Here is a 20,092-nt window from a genome sequence, read left to right as displayed (position 1 = left end):
CACGCACTGGCTGTACTTGACTTGGTATTGGTAAATGAACCTGGTCAGGTGTCAGGTCTCTCAATGGGAGAGCATTTTGGAGATCGTGGTCAAACTCTATCTCCTTTACCATAGCGCTGGAGAGGGATAGGAGCAGAAGATTTGGGCATCTATTTAATTAGGGTAGGGGGAAATATGATGCTATTAGGCAGGAACTTGGGAGTATAAATTTGGAGCAGGTATTCTCAGGGAAATGCACGGCAAAAATGTGGCAAATGTACATGGTGTACAAAGGATGTGGAAAATATAGTTTAAAAAAAAGAAAAGCTTACAAAAAGTTCAATTATCTATGTACTAATAGAATTCCAGAAAATTACAAGGTTGCCAGAAAGGAGCTTACGAATTAAGTTAGGAGAGAAGGGACCATGAGAAGGCTATAGTGAGCAGGATTAAGGAAGACCACAAAGCATTCTACAAGTATAGAAACAAAGAAACATAGAAAACCTACAGCACAATACTTACCCTTTGGCCCACAACGTTGTGCCGAACATGTATTTACATTAGAAATTATCATGGCCCTCTATTTTTCTAAGCTCCATGTACCTGTCCAGGAGTCTCCTAAAAGACCCTGTTGTATCCGCCTCCACCACCATCGCTGGCAGCCCATTCTACGCACTCACCACTCTCTGCGTAAAAAACTTACCCCTGATATATCCTCTGTACCTACTTCCAAGCACCTTAAAACTCTGCCGCCTCATGCTAGCCATTTCCGCCCTGGGAAAAAGCCTCTGACTGTCCAAATGATCAATGCCTCTCATCATCTTATACACCTCTATCAGGTCACTTCTCATCCTGCGTTGCTCCAAGGAGAAAAGGAGGGACATGTTTGGCTCAACTTTGTGGGACAAAGGGCCTGTATTGTGCTGTAGGTTTTCTATGTTTCTATGTTTCACTCTACCTATTCTCATAAGTCATGCTCCAGAATCCAGGCAACATCCTTGTAAATCTGCTCTGCACACTTTCTATAATTTCCACATCCTTTCTGTAGTGAGGTGACCAGAAATGAGCACAATATTCCAAGTGGGGTCTGACCAGGGTTCTACGTAGCTGCAACATTACCTCTCGGCTCTTAAACTCAATCTCACAGATGATGAAGACCAATGCACCATATTCCTTCTTAACCACACAATCAACCTGTGTAGCAGCTTTGAGTGTCCCCTGGACTCAGACCCCAAGATCCCTCTGATCGTTCACACTGCCAAGAGTTTTACCATTAATGCTATATTTTGCCATCATATTTGACCTACCAAAATGAACCACCTCACACTTATCTGTGTTGAACTCCATCTGCCACTTCTCAGCCCTGTTTTGCATCATATTAATGTCCTGCTGTTGCCTCTGACAGCCCTCCACACTATCAACAACACCCCCAACCTTTGTATCAACAACAAATATATTAACTGATCCCTTCACTTCCTCATTCAGGTCATTTATAAAAATCACGAAGAATAGAGGTCCTAGAACAGATCCCTGAGGCACACCACTGGTCACCAACATCCGTGCAGAATATGACCCATCTACAACCACTCTTTCCTTTCTGTGGGAAAGCCAATTCTGGATCCACAAAGCAAGGTCCCCTTGATCCCATGCCTCCTTACTTTCTCATTAAGCCTTGAATGGGGTACCTTATCAAATGCCTTGCTGAAATCCATACACACTACATCTACTGCTCTACCTTCATCAATGTATTTAGTCATATCCTCAAAAAATTCAATCAGGCTTGTAAGGAACATAAGTATGTGAAGAGCAAGAGAATGAGCTATGTGAGAATATTGGAGGTGTGTACATGGAGCCAGAGGAGGTAGCAGAGGTACTTAATGAATGCTTTGCTTCAGTATTCCCCTTTGATTAGAACCTAGGCAATTGTGGGGATGACTTACAGCAGACTTACTTCAGAACTTCAAAAACATTCGCCCATCAGCATCGAGGAGAACAGCTGAATAAACATAGAGCTTTCATGAAGAGCGACCATCATGCTGGGTCCAAACTCTGCTAACCTGGCTATGCCATCATCCCCGTGGCTGCTGTAGCGAGTGAACACTGAACTCCCCTGCATTCACCTTGATGCTTCAGTCTTTCTTGACATTTCAAAATGGACGATCATGGTCCTGCGCCTGATCTCTAGTCTTCTCCACGAAGCAGCTCGCACTCTCAGTGCTCTCCAGGGAGTATAGAGCGCTAAATCATTTGAACAAATTCCAAACTGCACAAGCTTCAACAATTTCTGAAACACAATCAAGACAAAAAGAACAAGCAGAAGATGTAGAGAAAGTTAAATACTTGAAGAGATTGGCTATCTGCAAAATGTCACTCAAGGAATTGTTGTTCTCTGGCTCCATCTTGTCCAGATATCTGAAGTTTCTAAGGAAACTAAGGAGACTATGATGACGCCAAAAAATAACCTCCATTACAAACTCTTAAAAGGTGGTATCATAAAATAAAGTGATGCAGCCATTCCAGAAAATATTCATTTTATTGGTACAGAGCTACATCAAGATTATGCAATTTTACAGATTCTACCTCAGGAAAAACACCACAACATCCTCCAAAAACAGTGGCACCAATCTAAAGCATGCAATCTTCTGGTCAACCCCAATAGGCTAAGCAACTAACTTGGACTGAATTTCCAAAGAAGGTCTTCCAGTTGTCTGGAAATGACTACAGATGTCTCAGAAAATCTTCACTCTGCAACAATAAAAACTCAGAATAAAGTAAATGTTCAGATTAGTGAACTCAGCAATTGCATTGTCTATATTCTGATACTGCCTCTGGCAACCTCTTCTTGCATTTCTTCTTCACAACATAATCAGTAATCCCAATAATCAAACATACAATTACTCCCACTAACACTGCAATCCAAATACTGTGCAGAACCTGTACTTCATTGTCCTCTGGTTCGTTAGGCAAAGGCACAAAGAAAGAAAGAAACGCTGGCAACATTGGACATCTCAGAAGACTGGTCCTTTTCATCATAAGCGTGTAAAGCGAAATAGAGCGTGGTTGTGTTTTTAAGTCCTGTACTTCCAATGGTAATTGTAAATGTTTCTTTGGAGCCAAATGGTTGTGGTTTCAAATTTGTCAAATTAACCTGTTCAGCTCCTGAGAAACTGTCCCGTAGCTGCAGCAGTTTCTCACTCATTCTCATCTCATAGTAGGACGCTGATAAAGAAAGGAAATAAGTGAATGCATTGACATATTGAACGACATTGGATCAATTGTGAGAATGTGGTGAGTGCACATGCAACAGGTCAATCATGTGATGAATTGCTTGGGCCTCCTGTGTTCAGAAGGCTCTGTCTATTCATGCGAGCTTTTGAGTGCATATGTTTCCATCTCAGTGGGCCCAGTTCATCACTCCTTAAGACCATAAGACATAGGAGCAGAAGGTAGGCCATTCAGCCCATCGAGTTCACTCTGCCATTCTATCATGGCTGATCCCAGGTCTCATTCGACCCCATACATCTGCCCTCTCACCATACCCCTTGATACCGTGACCAATTAGGACCTGATGATCTGATGAAGGGTCTCAGACTGTAATGTTGACTGGTTACTCTTTTCTAGAGATGCTGCATGTCTGCTGAGTTCCTCTAGCATATTCGGATATTTTACATTCAACTGAAGTTGTTATTACAAACCAAAACAATGTAATGCATTTTAATGTTGAAACCTTATCTGTTCAATTATTTTTATTCCAGTTCAATAGATTCAGATTAGATTAGCTTTATTTGTCATATGTATAATGAAATACCAAAACATACAGTGAAATGTGTCATTTGTGTCAAATCAAATCAGGAAGGATTGTGCTGGGTTGTCTGTAAATGTCGTCACGTTTCAGGCACCAACATCGCATGCCCACAACTCCCTAACCCTAATCATATGTCTTCTGAATGTGGGAGGAAACAGGTGCAGCCAAAAGAAACCCACGCAGTCACAGGGAATACATGCACAATCCCTACAGACAGGACTGGGAACTGAACCTTGATCAGTGACCGCTTGCACTGTGAACTGATGGGCTACCTGCTGCACCACAACACAGGGAGGATTCCCTGCCTGTAACAATTCCTGCAGAAAGAGAGGCCAACTGTACCTACCTTAACTCCAGCAACGACCATGGACACCTTCAAAGCGATTGCGCAACCACCAACTGCGACTCCAGCCTTGAACTCCAGGCCGGGTCTTTATGTGCTGCTATTGTGACTCCCGTCTCCCCTTCCCCCACCACCACTCCGCAGCCCCGTCTTCCTCAGATCCCATCGTCAGCTCCTGGGCCCTCAGAGGCTCCATCTTCCTCTCACCCCAACCCTCCCCTCTCCATTGACACCCCCAGCCTCCCCCTCCCCCCTCTGATCCCAGCTCTCATCCGTGCCGGGTCTTTACCATCCCCTCCGACCTTCAACTGTCGGAGGCAGAGCGCTCTGTCCTCAGTAAGGGCCTCACGTTTGTCCCCCTTCGCCACACCTCAGCGAGTTCCGTGTTCGCCATGATGCGGAACTCTCCTTCCGCCGTCTCCGTCTCTGAGCCTACTTCTTTGGCAAGGACTCTTCCACCCCCACCGATGACCCCTTCTCCCGTCTTCAACCCTCCTCTTCTTCATGGACACCCCGCTCTGGTCTTCTGCCTGCTCTGGATCTCTTTATTGCTAACTGCCGACGGGACATAAGCCGTCTCGACTTCACCGTACCTTGTCCCCATTCCAACCTCACTCCTTCCGAACGCTCTGCTCTCCACTCCCTCCGCACTAATCCTAACCTTATTATTAAACCCGCCGATAAGGGGGGTGCTGTTGTAGTCTGGCGTACTGACCTCTACCTTGCCGAGGCACAGCGACAACTCGCGGATACCTCCTCTTATTTACCCCTCGATCGTGACCCCACTAAGGAGCACCAGGCCATTGTCTCCCACACCATCACCGACTTTATCCACTCAGGGGATCTCCCATTCACTGCTACCAACCTTATAGTTCCCACACCCCGCACTTCCCGTTTCTACCTCCTACCCAAGGTCCACAAACCTGCCTGTCCTGGCCGACCTATTGTCTCAGCTTGCTCCTGCCCACCGAACTCGTTTCTGCATACCTCGACACTGTTTTATCACCCCTTGTTCAATCGCTTCCGACCTATGTTCGTGACACTTCTCACGCTCTTAAACTTTTCGATGATTTTAAGTTCCCTGGCCCCCACCGCTTTATTTTCACCGTGGATGTCCAGTCCTTATATACTTCCATCCCCTATCAGGATGGTCTCAAAGCTCTACGCTTCTTTTTGGATTCCAGACCTAATCAGTTCCCCTCTACCACCACCCTGCTCCGTCTAGCGGAATTAGTCCTTACTCTTAATAATTTCTCCTTTGGCTCCTCCCACTTCCTCCAAACTAAAGGTGTAGCTATAGGCACCCGTATGGGTACTAGCTATGCCTGCCTTTTTGTTGGGTTTGTGGAACAATCTATGTTCCGTGCCTATTCTGGTATCTGTCCCCCACTTTTCCTTCGCTACATCGACGACTGCATTGGCACTGCTTCCTGCACGCATGCAGAACTCGTTAACTTTATTAACTTTGCCTCCAACTTTCACCCTGCCCTCAAGTTTACCTGGTCCATTTCCAACACCTCCCTCCCCTTTCTAGATCTTTCTGTCTCTGTCTCTGGAGACAGCTTATCCGCTGATGTCTACTATAAGCCTACTGACTCTCACAGCTATCTGGACTATTCCTCTTCTCACCCTGTCTCTTGCAAAATCGCCATCCCCTTCTCGCAATTCCTCCGTCTCCGCCGCAACTGCTCTCAGGATGAGGCTTTTCATTCCAGGATGAGGGAGATGTCTTCCTTTTTTAAAGAAAGGGGCTTCCCTTCCTCCACTATCAACCCTGCTCTTAAACGCATCTCCCCCATTTCACGTACATCTGCTCTCACTCCATCCTCCCGCCACCCCACTAGGAATAGGGTTCCCCTGGTCCTCACCTACCACCCCACCAGCCTCCGGGTCCAACATATTATTCTCCGTAACTTCCGCCACCTCCAACGGGATCCCACCACTAAGCACTTCTTTCCCTCCCCCCCTTCTCTGCATTCCGCAGGGATCGCTCCCTACGCAACTCCCTTGTCCATTCGTCCCCCCCATTCCTCCCCACTGATCTCCCTCCTGGCACTTATCCGTGTAAGCGGAACAAGTGCTACACATGCCCTTACACTTCCTCCCTTACCACCATTCAGGGCCCCAAACAGTTCTTCCAGATGAGGCAACACTTCACCTGTGAGTCGACTGGGGTGATATACTGCGTCTGGTGCTCCCGATGTGGCCTTTTATATATTGGCGAGACCCGACGCAGACTGGGAGACCGTTTCGCTGAACACCTACACTCTGTCCGCCAGAGAAAGCAGGATCTCCCAGTGGCCACACATTTTAATTCCACATCCCATTCCCATTCTGACATGTCTATCCACGGCCTCCTCTACTGTAAAGATGAAGCCACACTCAGGTTGGAGGAACAACACCTTACATTCCATCTGGGTAGCCTCCAACCTGACGGCATGAACATCGACTTCTCTAACTTCCGCTAAGGCCCCACCTCCCCCTCGTACCCCATCTGTTACTTATTTTTATGCACACATTCTTTCGCTCACTCTCCTTTTTCTCCCTCTGTCCCTCTGAATATACCTCTTGCCCATCCTCTGGGTCCCCCCCCCTTGTCTTTCTTCCCGGACCTCCTGTCCCATGATCCTCTCGTATCCCCTTTTGCCTATCACCTGTCCAGCTCCTGGCTCCATCCCTCCCCCTCCTGTCTTCTCCTTTCATTTTGGATCTCCCCCTCACCCTCCAACTTTCAAATCCCTTACTTTCTCTTCCTTCAGTTAATCCTGGCGAAGGGTCTCGGCCTGAAACATCGACTGCACCTCTTCCTACAGATGCTGCCTGGCCTGTTGCGTTCACCAGCAACTTTGATGTGTGTTACAGATTTTAATTGTTCTTGTTCTTTCTTCCTGGGGAATGTGTTTTAGTTGTGTCAACTGGTCAGCAGATTTCCCAACTATCGAATCACTTCATTGCTGGGAAGAAAAATTCCATGTAAGTTATTAAAACACAGGAACATTTACCTGTTCCTTGATCCATGTCTGCTCCTGGTGCTGTCCACTGCAGCTCAATTTTGTCCTGATCTATGGTTGCATGAAAGTCTGTGACTTTGCACGGTGGAAAGTTGATGGTGGGTGTATCTGGGGGAATAGAAAGTGCTCCTCCTGATTTCACCCTGCTGAAGATTCCTACCTGAGCTGCAGAATGTCTTTTACTAACTGGAGGCCTTGGTGGATTTGTGTGGATAACACCTATGTGGAAAGAAAGGAACTCAAATTGAAATTCGAATTGGTTTATTCTCATCACGTGCTGAGCTACAGTGAAAACCTTGTTCATACAGATCAATTCATTACACAGAGCGTTGAGGTAGAACAAGGTAAAATAATGCCAATGCAGAATAAAGTGTAACTGCTACTGAGCAAGTGCAGTGCAGATAAACAATAAAGTGCAAAATTCTTCCAGAATTTTCTAAACGTCAGCCAACCCAAGTCTTAGGTCATCTTTGACCTGCACAAGCTGTGACCTGAGCTTCCTTACTGGTTATGGGTGGTATAAATCTTGGTATTTTTTCAGGAACTTAGTGATCCTTCCAGAAACTGTGAAAACATATGAATGACAAGTGGTAGCGACAGGTTCCTCCTTGTTATTAGGTTTCCTGGTTTTTCTGTTAATTGAGGGCCCAATTGATTTCCTTCACCTTGTAGCTATTCTGTAGGAACATTTTGCATAATTGTCTTATTTCCTCAGGAAAACTCTCCAGGTCCTAAATAGTTTTTTCATGGTTAATCAAAGTTCTTCCTAACAACAATAAGGAACCCACTGCCTGTCTTCTCTATATTTCCACAGTTACTGGAAGGATCACCAGGATCCTGAAGAAATACCAGATTACAGGTGTCCCCCGCTTTTCGAACGTTCGCTTTACGAAACCTCACTGTTATGAAAGACCTACATTAGTACCCTGTTTTTGCTTTCAGAAGGTGTTTTCACTGTTACGAAAAAAAATTCAGCACGCAAAAAAATCAGCACGTGATAAAAGGCAGCGCGCGCCCCGAGCAGCCGCTCTCCCCCGGATTGTGAACTGCTTTGCTTTAACACGTGCCTGTGAGCTGCCGTTTGCAAGATGAGTTCTGTGGTATCGGAAAAGCCTGAAAGAGCTCGTAAGGGTGTTACACTTACAGTAAAACTGGACATAATTAAGCATTTTGATCGTGGTGAAGGAAGTAAGGACAACGTGAGTTTGGCTTGTGGAAGCTGACGAACATGATGTTGAAGAGGTTTTGGCATCCCATCACCAAGGACTGACAGATGAAGAGCTGATGAAATTGGAAGAAAAAAGGATAACAATCAAAACCAAATGAGTAATGATAAAGTACGACTTTAATTTTGAAAGGATACGTCAGTTTAGGAGATATTTGCAGGATGGTTTGAGTCCTAATTAAAGAACTGTGTGATAGAAAAATACGCGAGGCTCAGCAGTCAAGCAAGCCTTCCACATCAGCCACAGCAGACGACGAACCTCAACCTTCGACATCGAAGCAGGCAGTCACAGGAGAAGATGAGCTGCCTGCTCTAATGGAAACAGACAACGAGATGACACCCCAGTGTCCCACCGCCCCAACCCCCAGGCCACGGACAGATACCGATTCGAGGAGAATGCAACGGTAGCCGGGACGCACACAGCACATCTTTAAGAAAAAAGCAGCAATAAACATGCTAATTAATTAGGTGCCGCCAACATGTAATTGTCAGAGATGACGCAATCGGAAATCGGCACTGATCTGGGCGGACAATTACGTGTCAGGCGGCACCTAACTAATTAGCTTGTTTATTTCGGCTTTTTTCTTAAAGATGTGCTGCGTACCTCCCAGCTACCACTGCATTCCTGCATACTTCACAGCAATTTATCGCTCGGCGGCCTGGAGGGTGGGGGCCACTGCACCACCCAACCTGTGACGACTCAGTCTAACACACCATCATCAGTGTGCTCGGCAAGCTGTCTTCCCGATTCCCGTAAGTGATACTACACTGTACATACATTATTTCTACTTTATATATTTCTACTTGGTATGGACCAAGTATGTCCAGAGGGGCAGATAGTCAGACAGTGTATACATCTTTTGCAAACCCTTCAGTAGTTGTATAGACACCTGAAGAGCAGACTATCTGTTGGATGGAAGTGACTGGTAGAGGCAGATGCCAAGTTTTTAAGCTCACCAGTGGGAGGTTGTGCTTTAGCACTGCTGGCCCACCACCCCGAGGGAGTCTTGATCATAAGCGGGCCGAAACTCCTGAGGAAAGGTGGCGGATAAACTGATGATCCCACTGGTGATAGCACAGGACAGTTAACATCTTAGTCCACGTGTATTCTGTAACTCTAGGCTGCGTATTTTTACGTGTTATTTGGTATGATTTGACAGCTTCATAGCTTAAAGGTTACTGGAGAGAGTGTTCTTGCCAACAGCGCTTGTGTGAGATTTTCACTATGGAGAACAGTTCAGTAATGATTGTGGGAAAGTATTTCTACTTTATATAGGCTGTGTATTTATCATATCATTCTTGCTTTTACTATATGTTACTGTTATTTTAGGTTTTATGTGTTATTTGGCATGATCTGGTAGGTTATTTTTGGGTCTGCGAACGCTCACCAAATTTTCCCATATAAATAAATGGTAATTGCTTCTTCGCTTTACGACATTTCGGCTTACGAACCATTTCATAGGAACGCTCTACCTTCGGATGGCGGGGGAAACCTGTAATACCATCCACGAATCCGTAAGGAAGCTCAAGTCACAGCTTATGCGGGTCAAAGATGACCCGTGATTCAGGTCGGCTGGAGTTCACATGATTCCTTATGAATGCTGAGCACCATACATGGGCCAGGTGGGACACACAGTGGAAGGCCATATGAAGGAACACAGGGGATGTATCCTTTTGGGTTACCCGGAAAAACTGGCGGTAGCAGAACACGGCATTCACAATAGCTTTGGATTGAATTAGGTGGCACAAACTAAATTTTCCTGTCCTCGTTGATTCTATCCTTTTCCATGATAATTATAAAGGCCAGGGAGCGGTGGTCACTGTCCCTCAGATGCTCACCCACTGAGGGGGATGGGACCCAGAGCGATAGAGCAGTGAAAGAGGTGCATGGAGTAAAGCCAGATCTAACATACAGAGAGGCTTTGAGGAAAGAGAAGCAGAATAAATGGTGTAAAGACACTAAGGTAGAAGGGCTGAAGTGTGTGTACCTCAACGCAAGAAGCATCAGGAACAAAGGTGATGAACTGAGAACTTGGATACATACATGGAATTATGATGTAGTGGCCATTACAGAGACTTGGCTGGCACCAGGGCAGGAATGGATTCTCAATATTCCTGGATTTCAGTGCTTTAAAAGGGATAGAGAGGGTGGAAAAAGGGGAGGAGAGGTGGCATTACTGGTCAGGGATACCATTACAGCTACAGAAAGGGTGGGTAATGTAGCAGGATCCTCTTTTGAGTCAATATGGGTGGAAGTCAGGAACAGGAAGGGAGCAGTTACTCTACTGGGGGTGTTCTATAGGCCCCCTGGTAGTAGCAGAGATACAGAGGAGCAGATTAGGAGGCAGATTTTGGAAAGGTGCAAAAATAACAGGGTTGTTATCATGGGTGACTTTAACTTCCCTAATATTGATTGGCACCTGATTAGTTCCAAGGGTTTAGATGGGGCAGAATTTGTTAAGTGTGTCCAGGATGGATTCCTGCCACAGTATGTGGACAGGCCAACCGGGGGGAATGCCATACTAGATCTAGTGCTATGTAATGAACCGGGTCAGGTCACAGGTCTCTCAGTGGGTGAACATCTGGGGGACAGTGACCACCGCTCCCTGGCCTTTATAATTATCATGGAAAAGGATAGAATCAAAAAGGACAGGAAAATTTTTAATTGGGGAAAGGCAAATTATGAGGCTGTAAGGCTAGAACTTGCGGGTGTGAATTGGGATGATGTTTTTGCAGGGAAATGTACTATGGACATGTGGTCGATGTTTAGGGATCTCTTGCGGGATGTAAGGGATAAATTTGTCCCGGTGAGGAAGATAAAGAATGGTAGGGTGAAGGAACCATGGGTGACAAGTGAGGTGGAAAATCTAGTCAGGAGGAAGAAGGCAGCATACATGAGGTTTAGGAAGCAAGGATCAAATGGGTCTATTGAGGAATATAGGGAAGCAAGAAAGGAGCTTAAGAAGGGGCTGAGAAGAGCAAGAAGGGGGCATGAGAAGGCCTTGGTGAGTAGGGTAAAGGAAAACCCCAGGCCATTCTTCAATTATGTGAAGAAAAAAAGGATGACAGGAGTGAAGGTAGGACTGATTAGAGATAAAGGTAGGAAGATGTGCCTGGAGGCTGTGGAAGTGAGCGAGGTCCTCAATGAATACTTTTCTTCGGTATTCACCAATGAGAGGGAACTTGATGATGGTGAGGACAATATGAATGAGGTTGATGTTCTGGAGCATGCTGATATTAAGGGAGAGGAGGTGTTGGAGTTGTTAAAATACATTAGGACAGATAACTCCCCGGGGCCTGACGGAATATTCCCCAGGCTGCTCCACGAGGTGAGAGAAGAGATTGTTGAGCCTCTGGCTAGGATCCTTATGTCCTCGTTGTCCACGGGAATGGTACCGGAGGATTGGAGGGAGGCGAATGTTGTCCCCTTGTTCAAAAAAGGTAGTAGGGATAGTCCGGGTAATTATAGACCAGTGAGCCTTACGTCTGTGGTGGGAAAGCTGTTGGAAAAGATTCCTAGAGATAGGATCTATAGGCATTTAGAGAATCATGGTCTGATCAGGGACAGTCAGCATGGCTTTGTGAAGGGCAGATCATGTCTAACAAGCCTGACAGAGTTCTTTGAGGAGGTGACCAGACATATAGATGAGGGTAGTGCAGTGGATGTGATCTATATGGATTTTAGTAAGGCATTTGACAAGGTTCCACACGGTAGGCTTATTCAGAAAGTTAGAAGGCATGGGATCCAGGGAAGTTTGGTCAGGTGGATTCAGAATTGGCTTGCCTGCAGAAGGCAGAGGGTGGTGGTGGAGGGAGTACATTCAGATTGGAGGATTGTGGCTAGTGGTGTCCCACAAGGATCTGTTCTGTGACCTCTACTTTTCGTGATTTTTATTAACGACCTGGATGTGGGGGTAGAAGGGTGGGTTAGCAAGTTTGCAGACGACACAGAGGATGGTGGTGTTGTAGATAGTGTAGAGGATTGTCAAAGATTTCAGAGAGACATTGATAGGATGCAGAAGTGGGCTGAGAAATGGCAGATGGAGTTCAACCCAGAGAAGTGTGAGGTGGTACACTTTGGAAGGACAAACTCCAAGGCAGAGTACAAAGTAAATGGCAGGATACTTGGTAGTGTGGAGGAGCAGAGGGATCTCGGAGTACATGTCCACAGATCCCTGAAAATTGCCTCACAGGTGGATAGGGTAGTTAAGAAAGCTTATGGGGTGTTAGCTTTCATAAGTAGAGGGATAGGGTTTAAGAGTCACGATGTAATGATGCAGCTCTATAAAACTCTGGTTAGACCACACTTGGAGTATTGTGTCCAGTTCTGGTCACGTCACTATAGGAAGAATGTGGAAGCATTGGAAAGGGTACAAAGGAGATTTACCAGGATGCTGCCCAGTTTAGAAAGTATGCATTATGATCAGAGATTAAGGGAGCTAGGGCTTTACTCTTTGGAGAGAAGGAGGATGTGAGGAGACATGATAGAGGTGTACAAGATATTAAGAGGAATAGATAGCGTGGATAGCCAGCGCCTTTTTCCCAGGGCACCACTGCTCAATACAAGAGGACATGGCTTTAAGGTAAGGGGTGGGAAGTTCAAGGGGGATATTAGAGGAAGGTTTTTTACTCAGAGAGTGGTTGGTGCGTGGAATGCACTGCCTGAGTCAGTGGTGGAGGCAGATACACTAGTGAAGTTTAAGGGACTACTAGACAGGCATGTGGAGGAATCTAAGGTGGGGGCTTATATGGGAGGCAGTGTTTGAGGGTCGGCACAACATTGTGGGCCAAAGGGCCTGTACTGTGCTGTACTATTCTACGTTCTATGTTCTATATTCTAAAATTACTGTGCCACTTTGGGACTGCCTGGTAAAGGAACCATTGAAATAAAACTAGAGGAAAAGAATTTTTGACAAAGATGAAGGTCCCGCTCTAAGTAAGAACTGGAATTTGATTGTAAACAAGATGGGAGAGCAGAAACCTGATTGGATGATGTCAAACTAATCAGGAGGGATGAACTATGGGGGTATAATTACCTCCGGACTAGACATACCTAAGCACCATACCTGAAGAAGATGACAGAGTCTGTTATTGAAACGCTGGTTATAATCGATACGTGTACCAGGCTGGAAGCCTGAGAAGTGTCTATTCATCAGGACCAGATGAGTTTGAAGGGATCATGCCAGTCAGTGCCCGAGTAAGCGGATGGAGAACATGATATCTGTCATCGAGTGAGTCCAATACGGGACCACTGGCATTTCCAATTAGACCAATAGCAGATTTTCAGAGTTTTACTTTTGGATCCAAAGTCTGGGTAACATAGCCTTCACAATGTACAACTTTGGAGTGAATGAGGATGAAGGGATGACTTTGACAAAGGTTTACAAGTTGATAAGAATTATAGATTGAGTGGATAGCCAGAGACTTTTTCACAGGATGCAAGCAGCTAATACAAAGGGGCATAATTTTAAGGTAACTGGCCTAAAGTTCAGGGGGGATATCAGAGTTAAGTTTTTGACACAGAGAGTGATAGATGCTTGGAACCCCTGCCAGGGGTGGTATTAGAGGCAGATACATTCGGAATATTACAAAACTCTTAGATAGGCACATGGATGATAGAAAACTGGAGGGTTATATAAGAGGGAAAGGTACATTCATTTTAGAATAATTTAAAAGGTCAGCACAGCGTCGTAGCCCAAAGGACCTGTACTGTGCTGTAACGTTCCATGTTTGATGTTTGAAAACACCAGACAGTAATTCACAGCAGCCCACATATTGTAAGCAGGCAGCGAGTAATCTGAAAACTATCCCATTAAGCAGGGCAGATGGAGGTGTGGGGTTTTGCTCTTCCTGATGATAAGTGATTGGACAAACACAGGTAAAAATGCTGGGGGAATGGGCACCAGTTCACAAAGTAAGCATACAACTCAATGGCTCACCCTGACATTACATCACAAGAAAGGAAAGGTTTAGATGGATGTAAACCAATGAAGACAAAAGGCATTAGCCCAGTCAGACAATTGGGATAGCATGGACAAGTTGGGCCTAAGGGCCTATTTCCATCCTGTATTGCTCATGATTCTCTAACTGTAACCACTGCAATGACAAAAGAAACCTATGTTGTCTTATTATGAAATGCCAAATATTTATTACCATTTTCTGTGTATCCTGGTATGTACATGGCGCTCCCATCTGTTCTGTTTTTCGTCGTGGTAGACCCTTCCTTTCCCTCTACCCGCACCTTGAAGTTGTATCTTCCATGTTCAGTAATGTTCAGGAAACACTTAGAGTAAATCCCATCATTGCTGACAATATCAGCACCTAAAAGTAAGTAAAGGTCAATGATTTTCAGCCCAGGAGAGAATGCAACACTAATAATACAATTTGGTTAAAAGCTGACTATAGACGCTTCCTAATCTCATCTCATTGGTAGTCCATTACGATATCATCAGTGAATGATCAGGTCAAGAACAAACTTCAAATTTTAAATGTTTTCATTGCTGTGTACGCTGACAAATGTGAGATATGTTGAGCAGGAACACTTCTGCGGCAGCATTCAGGAATGGCAACTTTTCCATTAATTGGTCTGTTCCGTCACATCCACTGAAGGTGTGACCTCTGAATGGGTCACAAAAAAATCCCAGACAGACACTGAATGCATACAGCACAAAGCCCTATGGCTGCCTTGAATATTCATCATCGGTCAAGTTCAATACCAAACTTATTTTACATGGTTATGATGTACATGTGAGAAATTCTATTTCTCAAAGAGAATTTTATATGACTTACCTGATCCATTATCTAAAAGCACTTCTTCTGTATGACCCGTGGCTGCTTCAACAATGATCATCACTCTCGCAGATAAGACTGGTAAAAATTCTTGGGAGAGTTTCACATAAATGACCACTGGACTAGTGAGATCCTTTCTGGTGACTGTGACAGGGGGAACGTTCTCATTCACTGCTCGGGATGTTACTGCAACTGTTACTTGCTGCTTATTTCCAGTATTCATGATATTGTAAGTCCATCCTGGAAGATGATTATGGTTAGTTTTATGAAAACCAAAGGCAGGAATAACTTCTCAGTGATATTTAAAATCATTAATACTGGACACGTGGTTTGACTGATATCTCTTTGATGGGGACCATTGAGAAAGTAGTAGTGAGTCATTATCTTCAGTGCTGTAAAGATACTATAAGATCATAGGACATAGGAGAAGAATTAGGCCATTTGGACCATCAATTCTGTTCCCCTATTCCATTATGGCTGATTTATTATCTTTTCTTGCACTCCTCCCGTAACTTTTGATGCCTTTGGTAATCAAGAACCTATCAAACTCTGTTTTAAATATACTCAATAACTTGGCCTTCACATCCATCTGTGACAACAAATTCCACAGATTCACCCTCCTCTGGCTAAAGAAATTCCTACTCATCGCTGTACCAACGGGACGTTCTAATGTCATGGTTTTGAAGGGAATTAATGCAAATAAGTGTAGTTCGGTAACCTAACCCAAATATATTAACCAGCATTCTGCTGAATCCAGGCCCATTTCCTACCACTGGAAGATTACTCTAGTCAGTTTGTAATTTAAGAGAGGTAATGGCTGGTAATGATACCAAGAATGCATCATGTTGGAAGAGCAATATTGCATGAAAGAATCACAAAGTGATACAGCTCAGAAACAGCATCTTTGACCCATCAAATCCAAACCAACCATCAAGCAACCATTTAACACTAACCTCAAACCCTATTTTATCTTCTTCACGTTCCCAACAACCTCTCAAAGTCTAACCCTATGACCGTGCTGTGAGAGGTGGGAACATGTAAGGCTGGACAACAGGGCTCTGGTGAAGCTGTACAGGACAATCCCCTGTACAGTGGATACAATGGATTACAGAAACAGGTAGAAAGGTAGAATGTTGTGCCGACCCTCAAACCCTGCCTCCCATATAACCCCTCAGCTTAAATTTCTCCATATACCTGTCTAGTAGTCTCTTAAATTTCACTAGTGTATCTGTCTCCACCACTGACTCAGGCAGTGCATTCCACGCACCAACCACTCTCTGAGTAAAAAACCTTCCTCTAATATCCCTCTTGAACTTCCCACCCCTTAGCTTAAAGCCATGTCCCCTTGTATTGAGCAGTGGTGCCCTGGGGAAGAGGCACTGGCTATCTACTCTATCTATTCCTCTTAATATCTTGTACACCTCTATCATGTCTCCTCTCATTCTCCTTCTCTCCAAAGAGTAAAGCCCTAGCTCCCTTAATCTCTGATCATAATGCATACTCTCTAAACCAGGCAGCATCCTGGTAAGTCTCCTCTATACCCTTTCCAATGCTTCCACATCCTTCCTATAGTGAGGCGACCAGAACTAGACATAGTACTCCAAGTGTGGCCTAACCAAAGTTTGATAGAGCTGCATCATTACCTTGCGACTCTTAAACTCTGTCCCTCGATTTATGAAAACTAATACCCCAGAAGCATTCTTAACTACCCTATCTACCTGTGAGGCAACTTTCAGGCATCTGTGGACATGTACCCCCAGACTAGATTTTCCACCTCACTTGTCACCCATGTTTCCTTCACCCTACCATTCCTTATCTTCCTCACCGGGACAAATTTATCCCTAACATCCTGCAAGAGATCCCTAATCATCGACCACATGTCCACAGTACATCTCCCTGCAAAAACATCATCCCAATTCACACCCGCAAGTTCTAGCCTTATAGCCTCATAATTTGCCCTTCCCCACTTAAAAATTTTCCTGTCCTGTCCGATTCTCTCCTCTTCCGTGATAATGCTAAAGGCCAGGGAGCGGTGGTCACTGTCCCCCAGATGCTCACCCACTGAGAGATCTGTGACCTGACCCGGTTCGTTACCTAATACTAGATCTAGTATGGCATTCCCTCTAGTCGGCCTGTCAACATACTGTGACAAGAATCCGTCCTGGACACACTTAACAAACTCTGCCCCATCTAAACCCTTGGAACTAATCAGGTGCCAATCAATATTAGGGAAGTTAAAGTCACCCATGATAACAACCCTGTTATTTTTGCACCTTTCCAAAATCTGTTTCCCAATCTGCCCCTCGTTATCTCTGCAGCTACCAGGAGGCCTATAGAAAAACTGTAGGCTTCATCAACCAGTGGCTGAGAAGGATCCTAAACATCACATGGACTGACAAAGTAACCAACCAGACACCGTGGGAAAACATCAACCAGGAATCCACAGAGGAACAAAGACGCAAACAGAAATGGACGTGGATTATTCACACCTTGAGGAAGACAACAGCATTAGGAGGCATTCATTAAAAAGGAATCCATGGAGGAGAGACATAAAGACCAAAAGTCGGCAATGAGGACATTCTTGGTCCACCCACAAAGAACAATGGAGACAGGAGGTTATCAATGGTCTATGCTCCACTGGGAGATAATGACCCAAGAAGTAGAATAAGACATTCCCATTAACTTTGTCCTGATACTCATATTCACCTACATACAAGGGCGATTTGCACTGGCCAAATCACTACCATTCTGTGCGTGGGATGTGGGAGGAAAGTGGAGCATCCAGAGGAAACCTACACAGTCACAGGGAATGTTATTGAGCCACAGAGAAGAGGAACACAGAACTAGGTCCTTGGGCACAACTCGTACTGCTTGTCAGCATTAAGACCATATTTCTCTAGTTTTTTTCTATCCAAGTACCTGTCCAAATGCCTCTTAAGGCAAGGAAGGAGAGGGCAGTTGTGATAGGGGACTCTATAGTAAGGGGGTCAGATAGGCGATTCTGTGGACACAGTCCAGAGACCCGGATGGTAGTTTGCCTCCCTGGTGCCAGGGTCCGGGATATTTCTGATCGTGTCCAAGATATCCTGAAGTGGGAGGGTAAGGAGCCAGAGGTCGTGGTACATATAGGTACCAATGACATAGGTAGGAAAAGGGATGAGGTCCTGAAAGGAGAACATAGGGAGCTAGGAAGGGAGTTGAGAAAAAGGACCGCAAAGGTAGTAATCTCGGGATTACTGCCTGTGCCACGCGACAGTGAGAGTAGGAATGCGATGAGGTGGAGGATAAATGCGTGGCTGAGGGATTGGAGCAGGGGGCAGGGATTGAAGTTTTTGGATCATTGGGACCTCTTTTGGCGCAGGCGTGACCTGTACAAAAAGGACGGGTTGCACTTGAATCCTAGGGGGACCAATATCCTGGCAGGGAGATTTGCGGGGGCTACTGAGGTGACTTTAAACTAGAATGGTTGGGGGGTGGGAATCAAATTAAAGAGGCTAGGTGTGAGAAGGTTAGTTCACTACAGGGGGATGGGAACCAGTGCAGAGAGACAGAGGGGTGTAAAGTGAGGGTAGAAACAAAAAGTACTATGGAGAAAAGTAAAAGTGGCAGGCCGACAAATCCAGGGCAAGCATTAAAAAGGGCCACTTTTCAGCATAATTGTATAAGGGCTAAGAGAGTTGTAAAAGAGCGCCTGAAGGCTTTGTGTGTCAATGCAAGGAGCATTCGTAATAAGGTGGATGAATTGAAAGTGCAGATTGTTATTAATGATTATGATATAGTTGGGATCACAGAGACATGGCTCCAGGGTGACTAAGGATGGGAGCTCAACGTTCAGGGATATTCAATATTCAGGAGGGATAGACATGAAGGAAGGGGAGGTGGGGTGGCGTTGCTGGTTAAAGAAGAGATTAACGCAATAGAAAGGAAGGACATAAGCCGAGAAGATGTGGAATCGATATGGGTAGAGCTGCGTAACACTAAGGGGCAGAAGACGCTGGTGGGAGTTGTGTACAGGCCACCTAACAGTAGTAGTGAGGTCGGAGATGGTATTAAACAGGAAATTAGAAATGTGTGCAATAAAGGAACAGCAGTTATAATGGGTGACTTCAATCTACATGTAGATTGGGTGAACCAAATTGGTAAAGGTGCTGAGGAAGAGGATTTCTTGGAATGTATGCGGGATGGTTTTTTGAACCAACATGTCGAGGAACCAACTAGAGAGCAGGCTATTCTGGACCGGGTTTTGAGCAATGAGGAAGGGTTAATTAGCAATCTTGTCGTGAGAGGCCCCTAAGAGTGACCATAATTTGGTGGAATTCTTCATTAAGATGGAGAGTGACATAGTTAATTCAGAAACAAAGGTTCTGAACTTAAAGAGGGGTAACTTTGAAGGTATGAGACGTGAATTAGCTAAGATAGACTGGCAAATGACACTTAAAGGATTGACGGTGGATATGCAATGGCAAGCATTTAAAGGTTGCATGGATGAACTACAACAATTGTTCATCCCAGTTTGGCAAAAGAATAAATCAAGGAAGGTAGTGCACCCGTGGCTGACAAGAGAAATTAGGGATAGTATCAATTCCAAAGAAGAAGCATACAAATTAGCCAGAGAAAGTGGCTCACCTGAGGACTGGGAGAAATTCAGAGTTCAGCAGAGGAGGACAAAGGGCTTAATCAGGAAGGGGAAAAAAGATTATGAGAGAAAACTGGCAGGAAACATAAAAACGGACTGTAAAAGCTTTTATAGATATGTAAAAAGGAAAAGACTGGTAAAGACAAATGTAGGTCCCCTACAGACAGAAACAGGTGAATTGATTATGGGGAGAAAGGACATGGCAGACCAATTGAATAATTACTTTGGTTCTGTCCTCACTAAGGAGGACATAAATAATCTTCCAGAAATAGTAAGGGATAGAGGGTCCAGTGAGATGGAGGAA

The 20,092-nt window shown here is 45.0% G+C and overlaps 1 protein-coding gene across 1 annotated transcript in view; it reads right to left on the bottom strand.

Annotated features, from left to right (window-relative positions):
• Nucleotides 1-2,095: 2,095 nt before the first annotated feature.
• The window catches only part of LOC140206437 (calcium-activated chloride channel regulator 1-like), a 52,413-nt gene continuing 34,416 nt past the window's right edge, over nucleotides 2,096-20,092 (bottom strand). Inside the window, 7 exon segments of the mRNA XM_072274805.1 lie at nucleotides 2,096-2,263; nucleotides 2,803-2,918; nucleotides 2,953-3,198; nucleotides 7,130-7,357; nucleotides 14,517-14,684; nucleotides 15,153-15,392; nucleotides 17,894-17,900. Of these exon segments, the coding sequence (XP_072130906.1) occupies nucleotides 2,096-2,263; nucleotides 2,803-2,918; nucleotides 2,953-3,198; nucleotides 7,130-7,357; nucleotides 14,517-14,684; nucleotides 15,153-15,392; nucleotides 17,894-17,900 (1,173 nt within the window).

This window comes from Mobula birostris, chromosome 12 (assembly GCF_030028105.1).
Source record: "Mobula birostris isolate sMobBir1 chromosome 12, sMobBir1.hap1, whole genome shotgun sequence".
Lineage (NCBI taxonomy): Eukaryota > Metazoa > Chordata > Chondrichthyes > Myliobatiformes > Myliobatidae > Mobula > Mobula birostris.
This window is presented reverse-complemented; position numbering and strand designations above follow the sequence as displayed.